We start from the raw sequence: 25,363 nt of genomic DNA, 5'->3' as shown, positions 1-25,363 counted from the left end.
TTAGAGCAGCTTTCCGAGGACCCCTCTCTTTGTTGCTCTGGAAAGTGCAGGTTCTTTTTGTCAAAGAAACCATCAGAAGTTGGTATTAGTTGCCATTCCAGCTAATTTCTAGTGCCAAAGAAGGACGAAAACCTCCGTCCATTCTTAGATTTGTGCCCTCAATGCTTTCCGGAGGAAGGAGAAATTCAGGATGCTAACATTTGTTCAGGTCCTGTCTGCGTTAGACCCTGGAGAATAGATTGTAGCGTTGGTCCTCTGGATGCCGATTTTTACATCCCTAGCCTGCAGGCACATCAGAGTTGCCTTCAGTTCACGGTGGGCCAGGAACATTTCCAGTTCCTTGTGCTCCCCTTTGACATCAACAGTGCCCCTGGGACACCAGTGCCCTTCGTGTGTTCACAAAATTGATGTCTGTGGTTGCAGCATATCTGCGGAGGTCAGGGTCCCAGTCTTCCCTTACCTCGATGACTGGCAGTTGAAGGCAGGCTCATCACAGGCAGTCCTTACCCATCCCCAAGCTTCAGCGGATCACTGCATTCGCTGGGGATCACTATCAACATACCAAAGTCATACGTGACTCCTTCTCAGACACTCCTTTTCATCAGAGCCATTCTGGGCACGGTCCAAACCTTTCGTTATGCCCAAATGGGATCTTAATTTGGTTTTAACCTGTTGGATGTGTTCCCCTTTTGAGCCCATGCATAGCTGTGCCTCAGACTTTTGACAATCATGATAATCTTCATGGTGGCCATCACATCGGCCAGGAGAGTCCATGAGTTGCACGCTCTTTCTGTTCAACCTCCATACACCAGCTTCATCCCAGACAAACTGGTTTTCTGGACCATTGCCTCTTTTCTACCAAAGGTTGTGACACCCTTTCACGTAGGCCAATGCATCAAGCTGCTGACTTTCTTTGTTCCACCTCACCATTCCTTGTTGGAAGAGAGATATAGCATACCAAAGACCATTGTATGGATGAACAGCTCTTTGAAGGGTTCACTGAAACAAAGATGGGGAAGGCTGTGCAGAAACAGACCATCTCCAGATCGATTGTACTCTACAATAAGATCTGCCATGCATTAGCCAGGAAACAACCCCCTGAGGGCTTACGGCCTTATTCCACCAGGGGCACAGCTGCGCGTACTGCGTTAACTTGCGTAGTTCCTGTCATGGGGAACTGTCAGTCTGCTACACATGCATCCTTGCTCACAGTTATCAAACTCTACTGCCATAACTGTCAGGTCCATTCCACCAATCACTTTTTTGTATACTTTGGCTCTGTAGTGTTGTTTTCATAGAAAGAGGTTCCAGAATGGGGAAGACTTGACACCATGGTGGTCCCCTGGAATACTGCAGCAGATCTTCTCTGGTAGTCGGTTGAGGAGAAAATTCTGCAAGGGATGTCATTCTGTGTTCCACCAGCCATAACCACATTAGTAACAGGCACCTCTATTCTATGGTAGGGTGCTTATCTAGAGAAACTGGAAGAAAGCAGATATCGAGAAGATTAGGTGCTTCATACAAACCTTCTAGAACTGAGAGCAATTCAACTGGTGTGCAAGGCATTATTCCCTTCAGTTTGGGGTCACTCCAACTGATCTTGATGGACAACATAACTGCGATATGGTATGTCAACAAACAAGGAGGAGTTTGGTCTCATCTCCTCTGTCATGAGGCACTCTGCTATGTATTTGGGCACAGTGGCATAGAATTTGGTTAACCGACAGTCCCCTACTGTTGGACTTGGCCCTTCTGGCCGGATCACCCCTAAACCTTTTGCTTTTTAATTGTGACTTGGTGTTAGTGAATTTTGGCTTCTGCGCACTTTACCACTGTGTCCCAGGGTAAAGTGCGTGCTTGTAGTGAGGTTGGCCTGCCCTCCCACAGGAATGCATGGGGAATGTATGTGTCCATGTTAGTTCCTGATGCGTGTGGAGTGCAGGGTCGAGTTTGGTATGTGCGGACTCGTGTGATTATCGTCACACACATCATCGCGCAGCATTTAATGTGTCTAGTGTGGAAGTGCCACTTCTAAAAGTTGGCTTATCTGTGTAATTTATGTGAATTGGCTGTCTGGCTTGTGGTTGGCTGGAGCTGGCTGGTGAACCTGGCTCCAGGAGTCAGGATGGGTCTGCCCTGGTGGTGAGTGGAGAGATCTGCATGATTGATGTGAGGGAGTAGTGCACCTGGGACCTGAATAGGGCTGGGCTTTCCCCACACAATGCTGGCTCTGCCCCCTGTGGTGCGACTGATGACCCTAGCCTGACTGGTGAATGATGAGGGGTTGAGCACAGTAGAGTGCTCCAAAACCAGCTGCGGCTGGTTTTCCCCCCCCACCCTGTAGACACAGACAAAGGATTTGTATGTATAAAAAGTGGCTGTGACCCCTTACAAGAGGTTCTCTTTCCTGATCCCTTCCTGAGTGGGGCCTGCTGCTGCTGGGCACCAGGAGGACCGCCACTGGGGACTGCCTCCCTGCCTGGAGGGCCCTGTGAGCTGGGCCCAGCCTTGCCCCCCCCCCCACCTTCCTAAGGACCTGGCCCCTGAACCTTGACCTGCAGCACCTGGGAGCGTTTTATTTTTCTGGTAGCACCGGGGGGGGCGCTGGATTAACTTCAGGAGGCTGCCTGCAGCATCACGCTGCTGGGGGAGAGGGAGGATCCCCCTTGCTTCATTTTCGGGGCGGGTGCCCACCCGCGCATCTCTGCCGATTTGTGAAGTCCCCTGCGAGTGCCCACCCCTCCAGGGACTCTGTGCCAATATTTTTAGCCGTTTTATTATTTCATTGTCGGGAGCCTACCCCGCGTATTTGTGCCTTCTTAACACCTGACGGGTGCCCACCCCGCCAGGGACTTGCGCATTTAAACGGGAGCCTACCCTGTATTGTGCAGAGAAATCACCGTCGCCGGCCCGGGGTCTTCCTTACGAGGGCCGCGCTACGATAGGCTGACGCGGCCCCTGAGCCTGGAGGCTCGTCCGGAGGGCCGCGCTACAATTGATCGAGGCGCCCCTGAGCCTCGGGGCTCGACGTGTAAAGCTGCGCTGCCATTGGCTGCCAACAGGAGAGAGGAGAGCCGGCGAAGGAGCAGGGAAGCAGGTGAGGCAGGCAGGGCTCCAGTGTGGAAGGAGAGCCCCGCACACTGCCTGACCCAGACGGTGCCTGCCCTCCGCAGTGACAGGAGCGCCGCAGTAAGCCGGTGAATGTGGGATTCCAGATATTTGGTGGCAGCAGGCCGCTCCTACAGTGGGGCAGCATTTCTAGGCTACAGAGCCCCGAGGCTCCAACGATGGGGGCAGTTTGTATTTCGAGATTGAGGGGCTCCAACGTTAATCCCTACATTTGAGGGGTAATTCAGGAGGTAGAGCGGCCCCGGCTGGCAGCAGGCCGCTCCCCCCACAGTGGGCAGCATTTACTTTAGAGCCCACGAGGCTCCCGGGCACAACGATCTTCAGAGCCCACGAGGCTCCCACATTTGGCCGCATTGTGTTGTTCAGAGCCACAAGGCTCCAAGAGGGGCATTGTTTTCCAGAGTCCCCGGAGCGGGACTCCGACGTGATTTGGGGCATTTTATTGCTGAGAGCCCACAATGCTCCTAAGGGTCCTGTGTTTCATTGAGCCCCACAGGAGAGCCAGGAGGCACGCTGCTGCCATGCTCAGTTCTCCAGCTGCCCAGCACTTAGTGGGCAGCTGCTACGTTTAGGCCCTTGTGAATCTTCTTTGGCTGCATGCGCAGCCTGCCCTGACTTTGTTGGACACAGGGCGTTTCAGCCCCTGAGAGGCCAACTTGGCCTGGGGACCTTTTCAAATGTGAAGCTACTTGCCTACTGTGATTTCTGCATCATGTATAATATCTTTGTGCCTATACCTCTGAATGTATTGTTATTCTTAGGAGGTTATTTTTCCTAGTATAGGTGATGCTAGTGAGTTCATGGTTCCCTGCGTGATATTTGCCTAAGGTGTTTAGGATTGCGTAGGTGGTACTTACCTTTTACCAGTGATTACTGCTTGTGTGCTACATTTGCTATTTGGTGCTAATGTTATGATATGTTCTAGGTGCAAAGTGCTAATTCAACCAAGTGCTCATTTCTGACAGTGGTCCATGTGGCCCTGTCCCATGTATATGATCCCCTGTAAATTCTGCCCGTGCCTATGGAACCTTGTAAAGTGTGTGTTTATTATCTAATGTGTTTGGTATAATACAAAGGCTATTTTTATATATATAACCTTGTGTGGAGTTTCCTTTGTGGTGGGCCTTGGGTGTTGTTGCTGGGTGCGCGCACAAACGCTTTACACATTGCCCCCGGGATAAGCCTGACTGCTCGTGCCAAGCTACCAAGGGGGTGAGCAGGGGTTATCTTGGCGGGGGACTTCCTTGCCCTGACTAGAGTGGTGGTTTCTGCCTGGCTTGGGTGCAAGCCTTAGCCAACCAATAATCCCCATTTCTAACACCTACCTTACAGTCTGAGCCCACGCCATCTTGCCGTCCACAAGTGGCGTCTTTACCCAAAGGTGGTGCAGGGCATCTTTTCACGATAGGGGACACCTGAGATGGATTTTTTGCCACACTAGTCGATCCTCAGTTCTGTGCTCTTCAATATTCGTTGAGGGGAACCGTGGGGGATTTTTTTTCGGTTGAGTTTGAATTGGCTGCTTTGATATTATACGGTTCCTTCCCTTGCCCAAGATGTCTCCAGTCATGAAAAACATGCGCCGAAGCGGGGCCCAAGTCCTTCTCATTGGTACTAGATTGGCTGATAATGGTATGGTACGCAGATCTTCAGCACTTCAACTTCTGCCTCCCACTCCTTATACCTCTCAGGAAGGACCTCCACTTCCAGTCAGAAAGGAGGATCCTGCACCTCAACCTCCAGAACCTCCTCCATCATGGCTGGAAATTAGGCAGAGCACTAGAACTCATTTCAGTTGTCACCTGTGGATTTCATTCTGTCTACCCATCACCCTTCCACCAGAATGGTTTATTCTGGAAAGTGGAGCTCGTCTGTCACCTGGTTCGCTGAGAATAATGTAGATCCCTTTCAGACCAGCCTGTCAGAAATTCTTTATTTTGCACTGTCGGTGACTCAGCAGAATTGTGCGGTAGGCTCTGTTAAGAGATCCCTGGAATGCCCTATTGTGATGAGGTTCTTAAAAGGGTTGACATTTATATTCACCGACTCCTTACATCATGCCTCAATGGGATTTGAATCTAGTATTAAATATTTTTACTGTGTCCCAATTTAAGCCCCTTCACAGTTGGCAGTTGAGGCTATTGAAGGCGAAGGGTGTGTTTGATTGCCATTGTGTCAGTGAGATGAGTCGGAGGGTAGCAGGTACGGAGCATCCATCCCCCATTTACTACTTTTCTCCCTGACAAGTTGGTTCTTCAAATGAGAGCTGCTTTCCGGCCCAAGGTGGTGACCCACTTCTTTCACCTGGGCCAGAAGATTACCCTTCCCTCCTTCTAGCACCCACATCCAACAAAGAAGGAGGAGCACCTGCAATAGTTGAATCCTAAAAGGGCGGTCAGTTTTTACTTAGACTGCACCAGAGAAATTGAGTCTGATGACCACCTCTTCATATGTTGTACTGGGAGCAGGAAGTGCAAAGCAATCCTGCAACTCACAGCGTCCCTCTGGATGTGCTACGATCTTGTAAAGAAAGATTTTCCAGTGTGAATTTGGGCCCATTCCTCCAGGTTCAAATCCTCTACAGCTGTATTGGCAAGATATGTTCCTGGGGTGCAGGTTTGCAGAATGGCAACATGAGCATCCCTGCACACCTTTGCCAAGAATTGCTGTCTAAATTCCGAGATGTTGAGGATAGTAATTATGCACATTCTGTGCTGTAAGATTTCCTCGTCTAACCATTCCTTCAGACCCAACACCCTTGGGAATCTGTTCAAGAATCAAAAGAACAAGTTACATCCTTTTGGTAATGGTCTTTCTTGCAGATACCCTGTCTACATGCAGATTGCTCACCATCCACCCACTTTCTTTCTTAAAGAATGGCTAAGGACCACAATTAGGCCTTTTTAATAGGTTTTCAATTTAGAAACAATACACTGCACTAGCTATATTAATGTTGTCCTCATCCTTTGATAGCCTTGAAGACACATGGGAATATGGATGGAAGCTGATGCCTGGGTGGGCACATTTTAAATCCAGTGAAATCACAATGGCATCACTTCTAGTGCTAGTGTAGAGCTGCCACCTGGGATATTCAAGAGGCAAGTACTTTTTTAATCTCCCCGCTAGATAGGCAGCCTGAAACATTTTCCACAAGAGAAGAAAATCTTCTTTTCTTTTTTTTCCTGCTAATGTAGTTATTTATTATTATTTTTTTTAAATGGACAATTATAATTAAAAATTGACAGGTTATAAACTTTAATGCATGTTTTCTTTTTTGAGGGGGGCAGGATATAAACGTAATGGCAGACACATTTCAGTCTGTGTGAACCAAGTAAAATCAACACTGTGCCTCCAATGCTCCAGGCTCACCTCTGCTATCCCACAGGGCACAGCTCAAGAGAATGTTCATTTTCTGAGATTGGATCCCTGACCACTTGGCTGTGTTGATTAGTCATATTGAAAGATCCACTATTTGAGTGATTTATTCTGGATTTGCAAATGTGAGATTTCTACTTTATTGTAGATTTTTTACTAAATAAGTTTTTTATTATTTGTAAAGTACTTCTCTTGTGCAATAAAAAAAAGAAAATCACCAAAGGGATATCCAGCACTTTGTGTACTCTGCATGCCGAATTCCAACTACATGAAGAAGTATATATTCTGTTCAGTGATGTCCAGGTAAAACCCTTATGAGTCCAAGTCAGCTGTTGATAGGTCGTTAACTAGAGAAATGATTTGGAGAACTGCTGCTTCTGCTTCAGTGCTGTCAAAGTCAATGCATTCAGAAAAACTTGATAAAAAATCATGGCTATCAGATGGAAGAATATCTTCAACATCAAGGCTTTCAGTAGGCTTGTTGAGATTAGGAACCTTGATTGATACACTGTTGATGCGCTCTACTTCTAGGCATACAGCTTCAAGAATGTCAATGCCAAGCCAGCTTGGATCTATCTCTCTCTCAAACATACACTCAATAAAACATAGGCATCTTAAGAGGATAACAGCTAGAGATTGTCCTCCTCACTCCTTACCTCATAAAACTCTCCTCAAGAAAGTGGTTAGACTGTCCCCTGATGTGGTGTCTCGTCGCTTTAATGCTGCAACCTCAAAAAAGGAAAGACTCCTTTTGGTTTCTTGCTGCCACCAGACAGGACACTGATACCTCCCCGAGGTTATTACATTCTAAAATGTGACATTCATATTCTTACGTAAGTGCCTTTATGTTCGAGGCATATGACCTGCAGATCGTACACTATGCATTAGATCGCCACCTGGTGTTGGGCTCAGATGATTGCAGGTTGTTGTCTTCTTGGAGAAGTCTTTTTAGCCACGATATAGGTGACTCCTCCCTTGGATAATACTGCGCATGGGCATTGGCTCCATCCTTAGATTGTTTTTTTCCGCCACTGGGTTCGGATGAAAGTTTCTCCGCTCCGGCTAGAAAACTTTCTCAGCAACTTCGAAGCATAAAATCTTCCTATAGCTAATATCGATATTGAATATACAACTTTCAACGCCATCGACTCAATTCCGTTTCATCAACGCGGGCCGCTGGGCCTATCGACGCCGTGCGGCCTACACCACATGGAAGGAACTCCGTTCAAGAAAAGCCCGGTATGCCGAGCAAAATTTCCACATAGCGATCATCACGAGGTCTGCAACCTCTGTCTATCGCCAGATCACGACGAGTCGACCTGCACAGCTTGTGCATCCTTCCGATCGAAAAAGACCATCTGGGATCGGAGGGCCCGTCAACACGAAATGAGGAGATCAGCCCCAGCACCGGAGAATATCTTCGACAAAGAGGTTCCGCTCGTTCCGGAAGAGGATTCGCCTGATCTCCAGATCATATCAGAGGCAGAGGACTCAGATGACTCGATTCCATCACGTGAACCCGTGAGTACTTCTGCCCCTGCACCACATGCACTGCCCAAGCCAAAGGCGAAGGTCAGCACTCCGCCCAAGGGGCCCAGTCGAGACCAAGTACTTCCTCCTAAAGCCCAGCCTTCAAGCTCAGCTCCGAGGAAAACAACTACACCTTCAGGTGCTTCGGCACCGAGCAAACCACACGTGCCGATTCCACCACCTCCATCGGCACCGAAGCCAAAAGTCCCTTCGGCACCAAAAGCGAAAGACCCTTCAGCAACGAAAGATTCTTTGGCACCGAAAGCGAAAGATCCTTCGACACCGAAGCCTTAAGAGGTACAGGCACTGAAAGAAGCTCCGGCTCTGAAGCCGTCCACTTCCAAAACTAAAGAGGGAAAGCCAGCGCCCGACGCCACAAAGTCGACGAGGCCAGCTTCCACTCCGAAGACTCCTGCTTCGGTGCCAACACCCACAAAGCCTGATTCCGAGGTTCCTAAGTCCTCGGACACGCCTTCCAAGCCGAAAACAACACCTTCGGTACCGAGAACTTTGCCACAGGACGCTGTAACACCTCCCAATGCAAAACGCCAAAAACAACCTCTGTCGGAACCGAAAAAGTTGACGCCGAAGAAGGTTGTAGAGGAAGAACTGTTTAGACCAGATCCTAAACAAAAGAAGATCTACATTAATCCAAAGACTGGACATTTAGGGGCTATGTCTCATAAAAATAGACCAGCAGAAACACCACCTCCATCTGTGGTTCCTGCCAAAAAGGACTGTGCAACTTCTCCTATGCATCCTCCCTCTCCTGTATCTCCTTACATATCACCTCAATTCTCTCCTGTCCCCTCTCCTGCATCATCACATTCACCACAGACTGATGAGGAGTATGACTTGGGTGGTGGGGAGTATCCACATGCAGACCCAAATACATATCCTTTAGATGCGGATATCTATACTTTTCCACCACATAATGTGCCTGATGTCCCTGATCCACAGTTATACCCGTCAAAGCCTTCTCCTCCAGAAGACAGCATAGGTTTTAATCACCTCTTACACAGAGCTGCTCTCTACCACAATGATCTACTCAAATTCTTCCCATGAAATATTCAAAGATCCTATACGTACTAGGGTACTAAATCCAAGAATAGAAAAGAAATATAGGCCTGCACCCTCTGATCCAACCTATATTAAAGGACACCCTCCATTAGACTCTTTAGTGGTGTCCAATGCGAGAAAACGAGCAAATTCAGATGAAACGCCCCCCCACCCCGACAAGGAATCCAAAGTTATTGATGCGTCGGGTAAAAGAATAGCTGCACAAGCTACAAATATATGGTGCATTGCAAATACGCAAGCCCTTCTCACGTAATAACAGGGCTCATTACGACCAATTCGAGACACTACTACAACACCTTCCAGATCAATATAAAGATCAGGCAACAGAGCTCATACAAGAAGGCAAATTAATTTCAAATGCCTCAATAAAATGTGCCCTAGATGTCGCAGACACAGCTGCTAGAGCTGTAAATACTAGTGTCCTACTCAGAAGACATGCGTGGTTGCGCATTTCAGGGTTCAAACAAGAGGTGCAAACCACAATTTTGAACCAGCTTTTTAACCAAAACCAATTATTTAGCCCAGAAGTAGACACTACACTGGAGAAAATGAAAAAAGACACAGACACTGAAAAGTTAATGGGAGCTCTACAGTCCACACAGAATAGAGGTTCTTTTTGTCGCTCCTTTTATAAAGGAGGCTCCAAACAAACTGGAGCAGACACAACAACATCTTTCAAGACGCAAACCCAAACATCCTCTAACAAAGGGTGTTTCAGAGGAGGATACAGGGGCAATAATAACAAGGGAAGAGGTTGTGGTAACAACAACAATCGCTCCTCCTCCACAACTAAACAGTGACTTCCCTCTGCTCCTCCAACAGCATTCCACTCCTGTGGGGGGCTGATTAACACAGTTCCTGCCGGTCTGGAACTCCATCACAACGGACCGGTGGGTGAGACAGATTATCCAACATGGCTACTGCCTAGAACCTACAGCAACCCCCCCAAATATACCACCCAGGCAGCGTCCTATGTCTACAGATCACCTGACTCTGCTTCAACAAGAAGTTCTAGCACTTCTACAAAAAGATGCTATTCAACTAGTCCTATTAGAAAAACAAGGAACCGGGGTTTACACGCTGTATTTTCTAATTCCCAAAAAGGACGGGACACAGACCAATTCTCGACCTCAGGCCCCTCAATCATTACATACAATCAGATCATTTTCATATGATCACTCTGCAACAAGTGCTCCCACTACTGCAACAAGGCGATTTCCTTTCAATACTAGACCTGAAGGACGCTTATTTTCACATCCCAATACATCCTGCTCACAGGAAGTACCTACGGTTTGTAATACAAGGACAACACTATCAGTTCAAAGTCCTTCCGTTTGGTGTCACAACAGCACCACGGGTGTTCACAAAGTGCTTAGCAGTAGTAGCAGCACATCTCAGAAGACAACAGATACACGTCTTCCCTTATCTGGACGATTGGCTCATAAAAGCCAAGTCATTCCACCAATGTGTACAACACACTCAGCAGACAATTCAACTGTTGCACAACTTAGGGTTTACCATCAACTACACAAAGTCACACCTAGAGCCTTCGCACGTGCATCAGTATCTAGGAGCTACCATAAACACATTGTACGGGGTTGGGATAGGGTCCAGGGCTAGGGCTGCTTGCCTCTAGAACCGGCGAGCTCGGATCAGTAATATCAATAGAAGTATAGGCGGAATGCGGTATCAGACTTTTCAAAGAGGGCTTTATTTTTAATGGTTTGGCATAAGTTTTCCTCTGGCGGCTCGTGAGGCGCTCTCTCGCAAAGGCGGCAGGGTCATATGAGGTAGTCCGGAGAGGCTCCAGGGTGTCGGGGTCACTGGTCCGGTGTTCTTCCGAAGTCCGCTCCGTCCGTACCATGTGGAGAAAAGATACGGAGGGTTAGGACCATATATTCGCTCTGCTCGCAGGGACTGGGGGTGAGGGAAACCAGTGCACTCGTGCTTCTACAACTTTAGAGTATCGTGAAGGGTTTTGTGCTCATGAGGGGGGGAAGCAGGACGGCTGTACACGGAACAGTACAGTTACTCTAATGGGGGTAGGGTACGTAGTCCCATCCAACCCGCCATACGCCCCCGTACCTGTTTAAGCCACACTCCTCCCGTGGGCGTGTGGCGGGGCGGCTCGTTCCTCCTCGGCTCTCCTGGCCTTTGGGTCTTGTCTCCTGGGCTCTTCGCGTTCTCGACTGCTGGGCTCTTCAGGGGATCTCCTGCTGGGCTCGTCCACTTCGTCTCTCCTCCGGGGCAACGGCTAGCTTTCTCCTCTCGTCCACTCGACTCCGGAAAAGCGTTGTCCGTCTCTTCCTGTTTCCCGGGATCTTTTGACGGCTTCACGTCAGCCGAGGGGGGCGTGTCCAGCATGGAGGATTCCCATCCCTTAAAGGTGTACGGCTCGTTTTCCTGGATTGTCGGCCACCAATAGTCCGGGTCTCCAGCCTTCCACTCCTCTCTGTCTGGGCTGTCCGAGGGCTGCATGGAGGTAATGGAGGCAGGTGAAACAGGGGCGGCGGCCCACCACATCATAGACTGACCCCCTTCCACGGGGTCCACTGCGCCCACCCCGTCACATACCTACCCCCCTGGACTCTCCCGATCGGGGAGAGGAAACCCTCGGGATAAGAAGTCCGCGTTCCCATTGTCCTTCCCCTTTCTGTGATGGACCTTGAAAGCATAGGGCTGGAGGGAGAGGAACCAGCGCAGGACCCTGGGGTTGTGGCTACTCTGCTGGTGCATCCACCGGAGAGGGGCATGATCGGTATGGAGGATGAATGGCCTGCCCTCAAGGTAATAATGCAGCTTCTCCACTGCCCATTTAATAGCTAGGCATTCCCTCTCTATGGTGGAATACCGTGTTTCCCTGGGATATAGTTTCCTGCTAATATACACCACGGGATGTTCCCTCTCATCGGGCCCGATTTGGGACAGCACCGCCCCCACCCCCACGTTTGAGGCGTCAGTGGCCAGGACAAAGGGTTTCTCGAAGTTTGGGGATATCAATAACGGGGCTGTGGTCATGGCTCTTTTGAGCAGGGAAAAGGCCTTTAGGGCAGCAGGGGAAGGAGAGGCTATGTCCCTGGGGCGGACGTCCTTCCGTAGCAGGTCTGTGAGAGGAGAGGCGGCTTCAGCGAAGTTGGGGATGAAACGTCGGTAGTATCCGATGAGGCCTAAAAAGCCCCTCAGCTCTCTTTTTGATGTCGGATAGGAAACCTCAGAAATGGCCTTTACTTTCGCTGCCTGTGGGGCGATGTGGCCTTCTCCCAGCACGTACCCAAGATAGTTCACCTTCGAGAAAGCCACTCTTGACTTTTTGGAGTTAATATGCAGGCCTGCTTTCTGTAACGCCGCCAGGATGGAATGGAGATGTTCCAGGTGCTCTTCCCAACTCCTGCTGAAAATCACTATGTCGTCCAGGTATGCGGAACTATAGTGTAGGTGGGGTCGTAGGACCTGGTTCATTAGGCGTTGGAAGGTTGCTGGGGCCCCGTGCAGGCCAAAAGGAAGGACGGTGAACTCGTATAGACCATCATCGGTGACGAAAGCGGTCTTCTTCCGGTCTTCCTCACGGAGGGGTACCTGCCAGTACCCCTTCGTGAGGTCCAGGGTGGTGATGTAGACGGCGTCTCCTATCTTTTCAATCAACTCGTCCACCCTCGGGATGGGGTAGGTGTCGAAGGAGGATATCGAGTTCAGCGCCCTGAAGTCCATACAAAATCTCTTTGTCCCGTCCGGTTTAGGAATCATCACAATGGGCGAGGACCATTCGCTGGTTGATGGCCTGATCACTCCCAAGTCCATCATCTCTCGGACCTCCTTTTTCACTGCAGCCCTCCGAGCCTCGGGGATCCGGTAGGGTTTCTGTTTCACTGTCTTCCCAGGCTCCGTAACGATGCGGTGTTCCACCAGGTTCGTTTTGCCTGGGAGGTCCGAGAAGATGGCCGAAAAGGGAAGCAGAGCCTGGTTCAGGGCTCTCTCCCTCTCTTTCGCCAACTCCGGGTTCACTACCAGCTGTGGTATGGTGGTAGGACTGACGAGATGTACTCCCCGGGGAGGCGGTCCCAGCCACTCCTTCAGCATGTTGATGTGGTAACTCTGGGTTATCCCTGATGACAGTTTTAATTTGTACGTCGTATCCCCGATGGCTTCCACCACCTGGAAGGGACCCTGCCATTCCCCCTTGGTTTTTCCACATATGGAGGGCATCAGGACCAGGGCCCATTTCCCCACAGTGAGGCGCCTCAATCTCTTCCCCTTATCGTAGGTTTTCTTTTGTTCTTTCTGTTTCTGTTCCAGATTCGTGGAGACTAGACCCCTTAACATGCCCAGCCGGCTCTTTAACTGCATGGTGTACTCGAGGACTGATTTTTGTTCCTGTATTTCCTCTGCTTCCCAAAGGTCTTTAGTGATCTCCAATAAGGTACGGGGGTGTCTTCCGTATAAAAGTTCGAACGAAGAACACCCCAGACTGCTCTGCTTTTGGGATCTCAGTACATACAGGGCCAGGGGTAGTAGACGATCCCAATCGGGTCCTTCCGCGGTCATCATCTTTTTGAGGGCGTTCTTCAGGGACTGGTTATAACGTTCCACCAGCCCGTCTGTCTGGGGGTGGTAGACGGACGTTTTCAGGTGCTTTATGTTCAGTGTTTTACACACCTCCCTCATGAGCTTAGACGTAAACGGCGTACCTTGATCCGTCAGCACCTCCTTTGGGAAACCCACTCTTGCGAACAATTCAACAAACCGGTCAGAGATGGCTGCAGTAGTGGGGGCTTTTAGCGGAAACGCTTCCACGAATCTAGTGGCGTAGTCCACTATGACCAAAGCGTACACATGGCCTTTGGCTGTTTTGGGGAGAGGTCCTATTATATCCATACCGACTCGTTCGAACGGGGTTCCAATGATTGGCAATGGCTGTAGAGGAGCTGCACTTGGTCTGTTCGTGTTCCGTCTTTGGCACACTTCGCACCGGGCACAGTAATCTTGTACCTCCTTGTAAATGCCCGGCCAGAAGAAATACCGCAGGATATTCTCGGTGGTTTTTTCTTTGCCCGAATGCCCTGCGGTGAGGTGGGTGTGGGCATAGAAGAGCACCTGCTCCCGGAAAGACCGAGGTACTACTAACTGGGGCTGGCCGTTTTCCTGGGGATGCCGATACAGTAGACCGTTCTTGATGCTGAAATGGGGGTACCCAGGGGTAGGGGTGCTTTGGTGCACATGGGCGTTCTCCCAAGCGTTGAACAAAGTTCGGTCCTCCGCCTGGGCATAGCGAAAGCTGTGGTCAGTGGCCCAAGGCTCCGGAGCAAGGAAGAGTGGAAGGGGGTTTTTCCTCTTGATCGGGGGGTGCCTAAGGGAGTCCCTGAACATGGAAAGGAAATCGGGATTATCCACCCCTACGATCACGTCCTCGGGGAGGGAATCCACTACCCCAACCCTTACCCTACAGGGTCCTTTCCCTTTTGGAGTGAGCGTGATGGAGGCCAGGGGGTAAGGCTTAACGTCCCCATGGACACACCTGATGTGGACAAGGGAGTCGGGGACATACTGGCTAGGGGTTACTAGTCGTTCCTGCACTACCGATTGTCTGCACCCTGAGTCCAATAGTGCCCTCACTCGCAAGCCATTCATCCACATACTCACGTAAAAGGAGGAGCCCATCTCTGAGGAATATAGCACCGCTCTGGGCAGGTACCCGACCTCCATGGGTTCCTCGGGAGGGGGTCGTTTCCGGGGGCACAACCTAGCAATGTGTCCCCACTCTCCGCACTCGTAACATTGCGGCCCTCGCAATAGGGGGGAAATCGCTCCAGGGGGTTTCAAGCGTCCGACATCCCCACTGGGTTTGGGTCTTTTTTCCATCTTCAGGGGTAATGGATGCTTGACCGTCTTCTCGTGTTCCCATGAAGGGGTCTTGGGTTGAGCCCGTGCATAGTTTGCTGCCATCTCAATGGCCTGCTCGATCCCCAGACCGGAATGTTGGCGCAGCCACCTTTGGGAGGCATAAGGAAGGGCGTCCATAAATTGTTCCAAGTACACCTTATGTAAAATCTCCTCCTTGGTGCATGCTTCTGGGGTGAGCCATTTGTCGGCGGCCATTTTAAGACGGAAGAAGAGGGTCTTCGGGTTTTCTCCGGGGAGGCCTTTCTCCTTCCGAAACTTCACCCTGTATGCCTCTTGATCAAGACCCAGATGGTCCAAGATTACACCCTTTATCACGGTATAGGGAGTGTTTCCTAACGGGTTCGCGGCTTGGTAGGCTGACTGGGCTTCCCCCGTGAGTAAAGGGGCCAGGAAGAAGGGCTATTTTTCTTCGGGCCATCCCAACGCCCTAGCGGCCCTTTCGAAGTTCATCAAGAACGCATCAGGGTCTTCCCCCTGTAGATATTTCTGAAGGGAAATACCAGAGGGGTGCGGACTATGGACTCTGGCTTCTCCTGAGGGTGTTACTACGGGAGGCGGCACACTCTTCAGGCTCTCGAGCTGGGCAGTAATCGTGGACTTAAACAACTCTCTATCAGCTTGAGCGGAGGTCAACTGTCTTTCTACTGCCCACTCTAGCTTCTCCTGGCCCTTGATGAGGTGCTGGATCAGGGCGTCCATCTTGTTGGTACAGATGGGCTGGTCTTGTAATCCCACTTCTGACACCAGCTGTACGGGGTTGGGATAGGGTCCAGGGCTAGGGCTGCTTGCCTCTAAAACCGGCGAGCTCGGATCAGTAATATCAATAGAAGTATAGGCGGAATGCGGTATCAGACTTTTCAAAGAGGGCTTTATTTTTAATGGTTTGGCATAAGTTTTCCTCTGGCGGCTCGTGAGGCGCTCTCTCGCAAAGGCGGCAGGGTCATATGAGGTAGTCCGGAGAGGCTCCAGGGTGTCGGGGTCACTGGTCCGGTGTTCTTCCGAAGTCCGCTCCGTCCGTACCGTGTGGAGAAAAGATACGGAGGGTTAGGACCATATATTCGCTCTGCTCGCAGGGACGGGGGGTGAGGGAAACCAGTGCACTCGTGCTTCTACAACTTTAGAGTATCGTGAAGGGTTTTGTGCTCGTGAGGGGGGGAAGCAGGACGGCTGTACACGGAACAGTACAGTTACTCTAACGGGGGTAGGGTACATTGTCCCATCCAACCCGCCATACGCCCCCGTACCTGTTTAAGCCACACTCCTCCCGCGGGCGTGTGGCGGGGCGGCTCGTTCCTCCTCGGCTCTCCTGGCCTTTGGGTCTCGTCTCCTGGGCTCTTCGCGTTCTCGACTGCTGGGCTCTTCAGGGGATCTCCTGCTGGGCTCGTCAACTTTGTCTCTCCTCCGGGGCAACGGCTAGCTTTCTCCTCTCGTCCACTCGACTCCGGAAAAGCGTTGTCCGTCTCTTCCTGTTTCCCGGGATCTTTTTACGGCGTCACGTCAGCCGAGGGGGGTGTGTCCAGCATGGAGGATTCCCATCCCTTAAAGGTGTACGGCTCGTTTTCCTGGATTGTCGGCCACCAATAGTCCGGGTCTCCAGCCTTCCACTCCTCTCTGTCTGGGCTGTCCGAGGGCTGCATGGGGGTAATGGAGGCAGGTGAAACAGGGGCGGCGGCCCACCACATCATAGACTGACCCCCTTCCACGGGGTCCACTGCGCCCACCCCGTCACACACATCTACAGCTCTAGCTTATCCCAGTCCAGCCAGGATACAGCGCATTCAAGCCTTAGTCTCCACTTTCCAACACCAACAGCCTCTCCAAGCAAGAGTGTTTATGAGATTAATAGGCATGATGGCATCTTGCATCTTCATAGTACCACATGCAAGACTGCAAATTCGTCCATTACAAGAATGTCTGGCACAACAGTGGAATCAGGCTGAGGGTCAGCTCACAGACCTGGTATTGATAGACAGCCGTACGCATCACTCTCTGCAATGGTGGACCACCAAAAACTTGACAAGAGGACGGCCGTTCCTCGAGCCTGTTCCACAAATAGTGCTCACAACAGACGCATCCCTCACAGGATGGGGAGCCCATCTCTTACACCATACTACTCAAGGTCGATGGAACAACCAACAAAAGCTGTTCCATATCAACCATCTAGAGCTACTAGCGATATTCTTAGCACTCAAAACTTTTCAACTTTAAGTACAAAACAAAGCTGTCTTAATCCGGACGGACAATATGACAGCAATGTACTATATACAAAAACAGGGGGGGACACAATCTCTGCAACTGTCCCAGCTCGCACAGAACGTTTGGAGATGGGCCATTTCTCAAAACATATATCTGTTAGGGGAACACCTTCCAGGGGTTCACAATCAGATAGCGGATCTGTTAAATCTGCAGTCGCAACAGATTCACGAATGGGAGCTACATCCACAAGTTCTTCAGCCATTCTTCCAACGGTGGGGGCACCCACACATAGACCTGTTTGCCACCCACGAAAATGCAAAATGCCCAACCTTCGCCGCCAGGTTCCCACACCCACGGTCCGAGGGCAATGCAATATGGATGAACTGGTCAGGCAGATTTGCGTACGCTTTTCCGCCTCTCCCCCTCATTCCACTAGTGGTGCGCAAGCTCAAACAACAGTCTCCCAAGCTCATACTAGTAGCTCCCACATGGGCACGCCAGCCGTGGTTCACCACACTACTAGACCTCTCTCTGGTTCCACATCAAAAGTTACAGCTCACACCCTCGCTGTGAACACAGAACCATGGAGAAATCAGACACCCCAACCCAAACCAACTGAATTTTGAGATCTGGCTCCTGAAGTCTTAGAGTTTGGTTATCTCAACCTACCACCAGACTGCATGAATATCATTAAAGAGGCTAGGAGACCTACTACCAAGAGCGTGTTATGCCGTTAAATGGAAAAGATTTGCAATTTATTTCAAACATAATCAAATTGATCCACTGGATGCTTCCATCCAAAATATCATTTGTTACCTTTTACATCTACAAAGGTCTAATTTAGCATACTCTTCCATACGCCTACATCTTGCAGCAATTGCAGCCTATTTACAAAACAGGCAACACCTGTCTCTTTTTAGGGTACCTGCAATCAAAGCATTTATGGAAGGATTAAAGAGAATAATCCCTCCCAGGCTGCCACCTTCTCCAGTATGGAACCTAAATCTTGTCCTTACGAGACTCATGGGACCGCTGTTGAGCCTCTACATAAATGTGAACTGCAATTTCTCACATGGAAAACTGCTTTCCTTGTTGCCATCACCTTTCTCAGAAGAGTAAGTGAAATACAAGTGTTCACTATACAAAAATCATTTTTTCCAATACATCCTAATAAAGTGGTTCTCAGATCTAATCCAAAATTTCTCCCAAAAGTTATCTCACCTTTTCACCTAAACCAATCAGTAGAGTTACCTGTGCTTTTCCAAAACCCAGACTCTGTAGCAGAAAGGGCCTTACACACGTTAGATGTTAAAAGAGCTCTGCTATACTACATAGATAGAACTAAATCCTTTAGAAAGACAAAAGAATTGTTTGTATCTTTCTCTCCTCCACACAAAGGCAACCCTATCTCTAAAGGTGGGATTGCCAGGTGGATTGTAAAGTGTATACAGATATGCTTTCAAAAAGCTAAACACACACTAACAGCTCCTCCTAGAGCACACTCCACTCGCAAACTAGGAGCCTCTATTGCTTTCTTAGGAAAATACCATTGGAGGACCTATGTAAAGCAGCAACATAGTCTACACCACACACCTTCGGTAAACACTATTGTGTTGATGTGCAAGCCAAGCAGCAAGCTGCAGTAGGCCAGGCTGTCCTAAGAACACTATTTCAGACTACTGCAATGGATACAAGCGACCACCGCTAGGGGAGACACTGCTGCACAATCGATGCATAGTGTACGATCTGCAGCTCATATGCCTCGAACGGAAAATGCTACTTACCAGTATGCATCTGTTCTAGGCATGTAGAGCTGCAGATTCGTAAACGCCCTCCCACCTCCCCGGACTTGTATCCATCCCAGTTCTCATCTTACTTAGATGCACACGCATGGACATCCCTTTTTTTTCTCTTCACTTATACTAACTCCATCATGGCGAAAAACCAATCTAAGGATGGAGTCGATGCCCATGCGCAGTATTGTCCAAGGGAAGAGTCACCTATATCGTGACTACAAAGACTTCTCCAAGAAGACAACAACCTGCAATCATCCGACCTCAACACCAGGTGGCGATCTAATGCATAGTGTACGAATCTGCAGCTCTACATGCCAAGAACAGATGCATACTGGTAAGTAGCATTTTTCATTCTCCTTTACTTCTAACATTCAAACAATTATTGAAAATCTGGCTCTTTTACATGATTATTTCTGCTCATTTTATTCTGACCTGTGAGGGATGCAACCGCACAGAGAGACCCTCTTGAGGGTGATTCGTTTGCACTCAACAAATATAATTATTATTAATAATAATAATAATAATAATAATAATAATAATAAATACAAGTGTGTCTTGTATCACGGACAGTATGAATTAGAATTTTCAGAACAGTCTAGAAAGTGGCAGTACCAGCCTCAACATTTGTGTGGAAATGCCAGAAGCGAAGTACTCTATAATAATTGAAACTTTGAGGCACACAGACTCACCCAGTCCCTTGATCTTGATTTGGCAACTGCACATGGAGGAGATCTTCCAAACGCCTTCAACAGCGACATGGATGTCATAGAGGCAGCAGAAAAAATGTCAAGGGCCCAAGCTGCCTGCAATCTTCTTAAAAACTCATACAATAGTAGACGTAGACTTAAGATGCATTTTCCTTACTTCAAATGCTATCTTTAACATCCCATTAGACAATAAATGCATGAAGAGCAACTTGATAAATACTAAAGTACATTGAAAGCAGCAAGCTCTCTGAACTTACTGGGTTGTCATGCTATTTATTATGGAAGTCAGTCAGGAGGTGTGTGGCTGACCTTCAGAAAGAAAAAAGGTAGACTTCATAAAAGTCAGGAATGAGGACAAGCTTTTATCAAATCAAGTAAACAGCATGTCGCTCGATGCAGCAAATGTAGCTGCATATAGATATTTCCGTGGCAAATCCTCATGGTTACATCATATGGTTTTAAAAATAGTTTACGAACTCAAGACAGCAAACCTACCTTTCTTGTTCATCACTGCTGATGTAGAAATGCACTACATGAAAATGAATGATGACACTGAAGGCTTGAGTCCTTGAAAAATCTGGTTTACCAACTTTGTGGGCAACAGCAAGGTCAGTTGCCTTTAGCGTTTGCTAGGATACTGCAGACTTACAGCGGTGACACAACTCTCCTGTACGAGTGGCAAAGGATAAATGAGTATCCACACACATACAGGCTCAAACTATAACCTTGTGCCATACATCACATAAGGTCCAAAACATGCCATTGTCGTTTAGAGGACGTCTGGCCGGAGCAGCAAAAGCAGGCAATAGAACAGATACCACATCTACTCAAGGTCCCACCACTTGTAGGAAATAAGTGTCCAAACCAGGATTTCAGACCCATCATGAACATCAGTGCCCTGTTTCAACCATTACGCCATTTGGGAAACACCTAATTGGGTCTGTCCCATGCCTCAGAAAATGCAATTTGCCAAGACTAGACATCAAAGTTTTACACACCAAGGTTGAAAGGCACAGTGTAAGTGATAGAATATTCATGGCATATCTATATACTTGTTACCGATAAACCCATGGTTTGTTTTAAATCTCAAACAGGCCAAGGCAAATATGATTTTGAAGTGGCAACTCCACTGGTGCTTTACATATCCACTTCACCAACCGGAGCAACAATACAAGTGGATGCTGAGCTGACCTAATGTTCTGATGAGGACTCATTACAAAATACACAACCTCAACTTACTTGGTCAATTTATTGACTTGATTTCTGACTTCTACAAAAACCATGAGGCTATATTTATCACCAGATTGCACAAAAATTCTGAACAAAGCTCATCGCCATCCCACCTGAAAATGATTATGTATCGAGTGTTTCAAACAAACATCATCCAGATGAAATGCGAACTAGCCAAATGTCCCATTCTCTTCTCTGATTACCAGCCGCTTCCATGTGAGAGCAAAGGGGCTATTATTACTTATAGCAAGAGTCCATTGTAGAGCTTTCCTTCCCTGTACCATCAAGGAAGGGCTTTCTAAAAGTTCTTGAAGCCCTACCACCCCTCTGAAGGGCTGCACCTCCCCAGGAACTTACTATAATTTTATTTAAGGTAATTTGCCCAGCATGCAAAGTGATGGACAACTCTTCCTTGCAACACCTTTTATGAAGGAGATTTGTTACCCTGCAAGACCTCTGTTTTCCATTGTTTACCAAAGAGCAATGTTATGTTAAGGATGTGTCAAACCAGTCAGTTTGAAGGGAAAATCAATGCTAGGCCACTTCCTGTCTTACCTCATATGCTTTTCATAGGAACAAGTTAAGGTGGCATTCTATTAATTATTCATGAATCTCAGATTCGGTCACATGATGGAAACGAATAAGTGTTGCTTTGTAGTCATATTCTTAATCTTCAGAGTCTTTATTTAATTCATGAACAATCCATCCTTCTGTGGAGAAGTAGAGAGCTAGATTGACTTGTTGGACAGTCTTAAATTCAGTTTTACCTGTTCATAAACTCTCCCAAATGAACAACATCAGTTATGCTCTCTGGGATAGCAGTGGTCAGCATTAAGCCTTAAATGTAGAGCTTTACATTTTACTTGTACATGCAGCCTGTTTCCTATAGTCATTATCATTGTCTTTATCTTGTGTTTCTTTTAAAAAAAGACAGAGATTAGAGGTGCACTGAAGTTTAGAGTTTAAAACCTCTGTATATTAGATTTCAATTTCAATTGGATATCTTTATAAGAAGAAAATGGCCCCTTGTATAGGCATGTATAAAACAAGAGAGATTTATTTTTCTTTTTTGTGTAAAGTTTTACGACAGGGAAATTAGAAAAAGAGACTCCCATGATGAAAAACTAGGATTAAAAGTAATTAGCTTTTTCTTAATTCAGTTAAACTCCTATGGTGCCCTGATTGTGTTCAGAATTCATAGTGCACTAATGAGATTGCCCACTAGGCATAACAGCTTCAGACTTTGCAGGTCACATTTCTACCCAGTCCTATCTCTATCTCAATCATATTCCCAAAGGCACAGAGCAGTCTGAGCAGTCCTTCTTTTTATGCCCATAGTCAGCTTCTGTTAACATATAAACATTTCACTATCTTGGCTCACTTTAGATGAAAAACGTCTCGGCTAGTTAACTTTTCGGTTACTCTGTTAGCCTACAGAAATGTCAGGGATTCGGTGAACATTTAGAAACCTGTTTTATTACAAGTTTGTTCTATTGTGGGATTCAGTCTTATTTACAGTTGGTTTCAATAAAGGGCATTTCTGGCATTGGTCTACTGGCAGATATGCAGGTCATGGTGTCACTACATTGTTTGTTTTTTTTGTAAAACGTTTTTATTAGCATTTTATTATGCAAACACATAACAAGCATGTCATTAATATTCATCGTGCCCCACCCTTCATCCCCCCACCCTCCCACTTCCATTGCTAAAAACAATTCACAGTCCTCCACTTCCACCAGTGCAATCAAACCTCCCTTCCAATCCCGTTCTGATACATTAAAGTCTCTACCGCACGGTGTCACTACATTGTTGTCTTTTGTTCCTGCTTGTGTTTGTTTTCGCTACCACTGTGGATGTGAGCAGCTAGGAATGTATGCATGTTGATTGCAAATTGTTTGCATCTGCAGCCCTATTCTCATTCAAACAAATGTTTTGTGTTAAACCACAAAAATAGTCTAGCATTTGAGTTGAGTATTGCAGGAGGACAGTCCATAAATGTATTCCTTTCCATGGCAAGTACTCCAAGTTAACTTGTACTTATTGCACCTCTGAGGTGTTGCACTGTATTCCAACTTGCAGGTTACGTGGCAGTAGAATTGTGAGGAAGAAGTAACTCACATATGTTTTGCCTAGAATATTGTGTTAGCTTTGATTTTGTTTCATAAAAAGACCTTCACTGCACTGTAATCCTGCTACTAAATTTTTAGAAAGTGGTAATTTTGAAAGTGTATCTACTTGACTTATGTATACTTTTATTTAAGTATATCAGGGAACACAATTCAGGTGTAGAATGTTTCTAGTTAATCTAAGAGTTTGCCTTAAATCTGCAGTGGTAAGTGGACTGATTACTCGTCTTGGAATTGCATCAAACCGAAGCCTTTGACTCCAGCGCAAAGAGTTCAGAATTACAGAGAAAGACAGAGAAATGATCCTGTGGCATATCGAGAATACTTGAACAAAACCGCAGAAAGGATGCGAGCCTATAGGAAGAAAGCCAAACAATTTGGTGAACAGTGGCAGGCTGAGCAGAGGGCGAAAGCTAGGCTAAGGCAGCAAAAGAGAAGGGAGAAACTGAGAGCGGCCAGAGAGAGTACATTAATGGAAATGACTGGCAGCGACGCACAGAAGGTTCTTCTTTCAAGGCTTACTCTGGAAGAATTGAGGAGTTACTTGCAGATAACCAGACAGCTGTCCATAGCTTCTCAATCAACAGCTCAAAATCCAAGCATCTGGGGAAAAAACACACAGACAAGAAAAGAGACAACAAAGTGGAAACAAAGCTATATTTCCTCGCAACTAAAACACTGTTGTTAGAACTACCTTGTGACATTGTGGCATTTGATGTTTGGCAAACTATTTTTAAATTTAAAAACTGATTTGGAGAGTTAATTATTTATTCAAAGTATCACTTATGTAATAGATGGCTGCTGCCTTGAGCCTTTTGGCTACTGCACCAGTGGATGATTTTCAGTATTCTTAATTAAACATTTCTTTTGCCACACTGACATCACATGCCTAACTAGTGAAAGTCGACTATGGCAGGATGAATCTCTTCAAATATAGAATGAAAGGAGACCGCTTTTCAGCCAGGGTGCTTGAGGGTGATGGTGGCAAAGAAACAAAATGTGCTTTTGACAACACTTTGGATTTGGCTAATTTGGTTAATCATCAAGAAATAAAATATGAACTTCCGCCTCACCATGGGATAATGTCCCTTCAAGCCAACTTTATGTTCCATTCATACCTTCATAGGCTTCTTTTGTTAGACATCACTGCCATTGTGTAGTTGTCTGGATGTGGGTAAACTGTGGGTTTAACAACATATTTGACCATTGTACATGGATTGGGAGCTCTCAAAGGCCACATTCCACTTGTAACCCTACAATCTATTGAGCCTTTGTGAGAAGAATTGACTAATTTCTTTTTCTTTTTTTTATTTTTTTATTATTATGTTTTGAGAACCATGCTTTGTAGAAAACTATATTCCTGTGGACACTAGTAGAAGAGATGACAATGTATTCTGCTGTACTGACAAATTAAATTGCTATAGGATAAATAACGCATCCTAAAAGTCCAAATATATATATATATATATATATATATATATATATATATATATATATATATCTTTGTAAAATGTAGTAGTGAAAGCAAAACAGCTTAAAATAAATAAGACCACAATAATCAAAAACCATTGCAAAAATCATAGGAAGAAAACTTGACAAAACAACTATGATGGAGATGGGTCTACTCTACTGACATCAATAGAAAAGGTTTTCAATCTGATGGAGTTACAAAACTGTTCAAGATATTTTTGTCTTGTTCATGTTTGTTGTGAGGTTAGAGTCAGTAACAGTTTTATGCACTTTGCATCTGGCAAATGAAACTAGTAGGATAATTGCATTGATGGATTGTAATAATCACAGTTTAGATAGTTCCAAACTACTGGATTTATTTGTATTTATTTTTTTAGCATCAGTAATGTACACAACGTTGTTACTTAGTCCTTAGAAAGCCAGTCGTACAACGTTGGGACTGAAATGGTTTATTTATTTTACAAAGTAGGTAAATGCTGCCCAACCCCACATATTGTCACCTAGATCATTAATTTGTAATGAACTATGCTGTTCATTGATGAATATATATGTTTACTGTTCTACATTATGATATGTTATGTGTGGTATTTCTTTTTAACGGAAGATAGCTGTATATCTGAATTCTGTTTTTACTGTACTGGCTGGACAAGCTACCAAAATGCCATATGAGTACTTTTCTTTTCGCTCGAAAACTTTAGGCTTGTTACTTCTCCTGCCCTGCTACAATTGCTCTTTTAAAAGGTACTCATCTATAGGACGGTTGTTGCTGCTGTAAATAACCAGTGGTGATCATTCTGCTATTAGTGTTGTGTGATTTCTTTAGATT

The 25,363-nt window shown here is 46.9% G+C and overlaps 1 protein-coding gene across 10 annotated transcripts in view; it reads left to right on the top strand.

Annotated features, from left to right (window-relative positions):
• The window catches only part of NBR1 (NBR1 autophagy cargo receptor), a 577,507-nt gene that overhangs the window by 491,036 nt on the left and 61,108 nt on the right, over positions 1 to 25,363 (top strand). For 4 of the 10 annotated variants that reach the window (XM_086924031.1, XM_086924033.1, XM_086924030.1 and 1 more), the window contains one exon: positions 23,272 to 24,139. The exons of the other annotated variants lie outside the window; for them this stretch is intronic. In XM_086924031.1, the coding sequence (XP_086780157.1) occupies positions 23,272 to 23,755 (484 nt within the window). In that variant the 3' untranslated portion in view covers positions 23,756 to 24,139. Of the gene's footprint in view, positions 1 to 23,271; positions 24,140 to 25,363 lie in introns of those variants that run through there. 10 annotated transcript variants of the gene reach the window in all.

The sequence above is a fragment of the Lissotriton vulgaris genome, chromosome 5 (genome assembly GCF_964263255.1).
Source record: "Lissotriton vulgaris chromosome 5, aLisVul1.2, whole genome shotgun sequence".
Lineage (NCBI taxonomy): Eukaryota > Metazoa > Chordata > Amphibia > Caudata > Salamandridae > Lissotriton > Lissotriton vulgaris.
The sequence above is the reverse complement of the archived record's forward strand: the minus strand, read 5'-3'. Positions and strand labels throughout refer to the sequence as shown.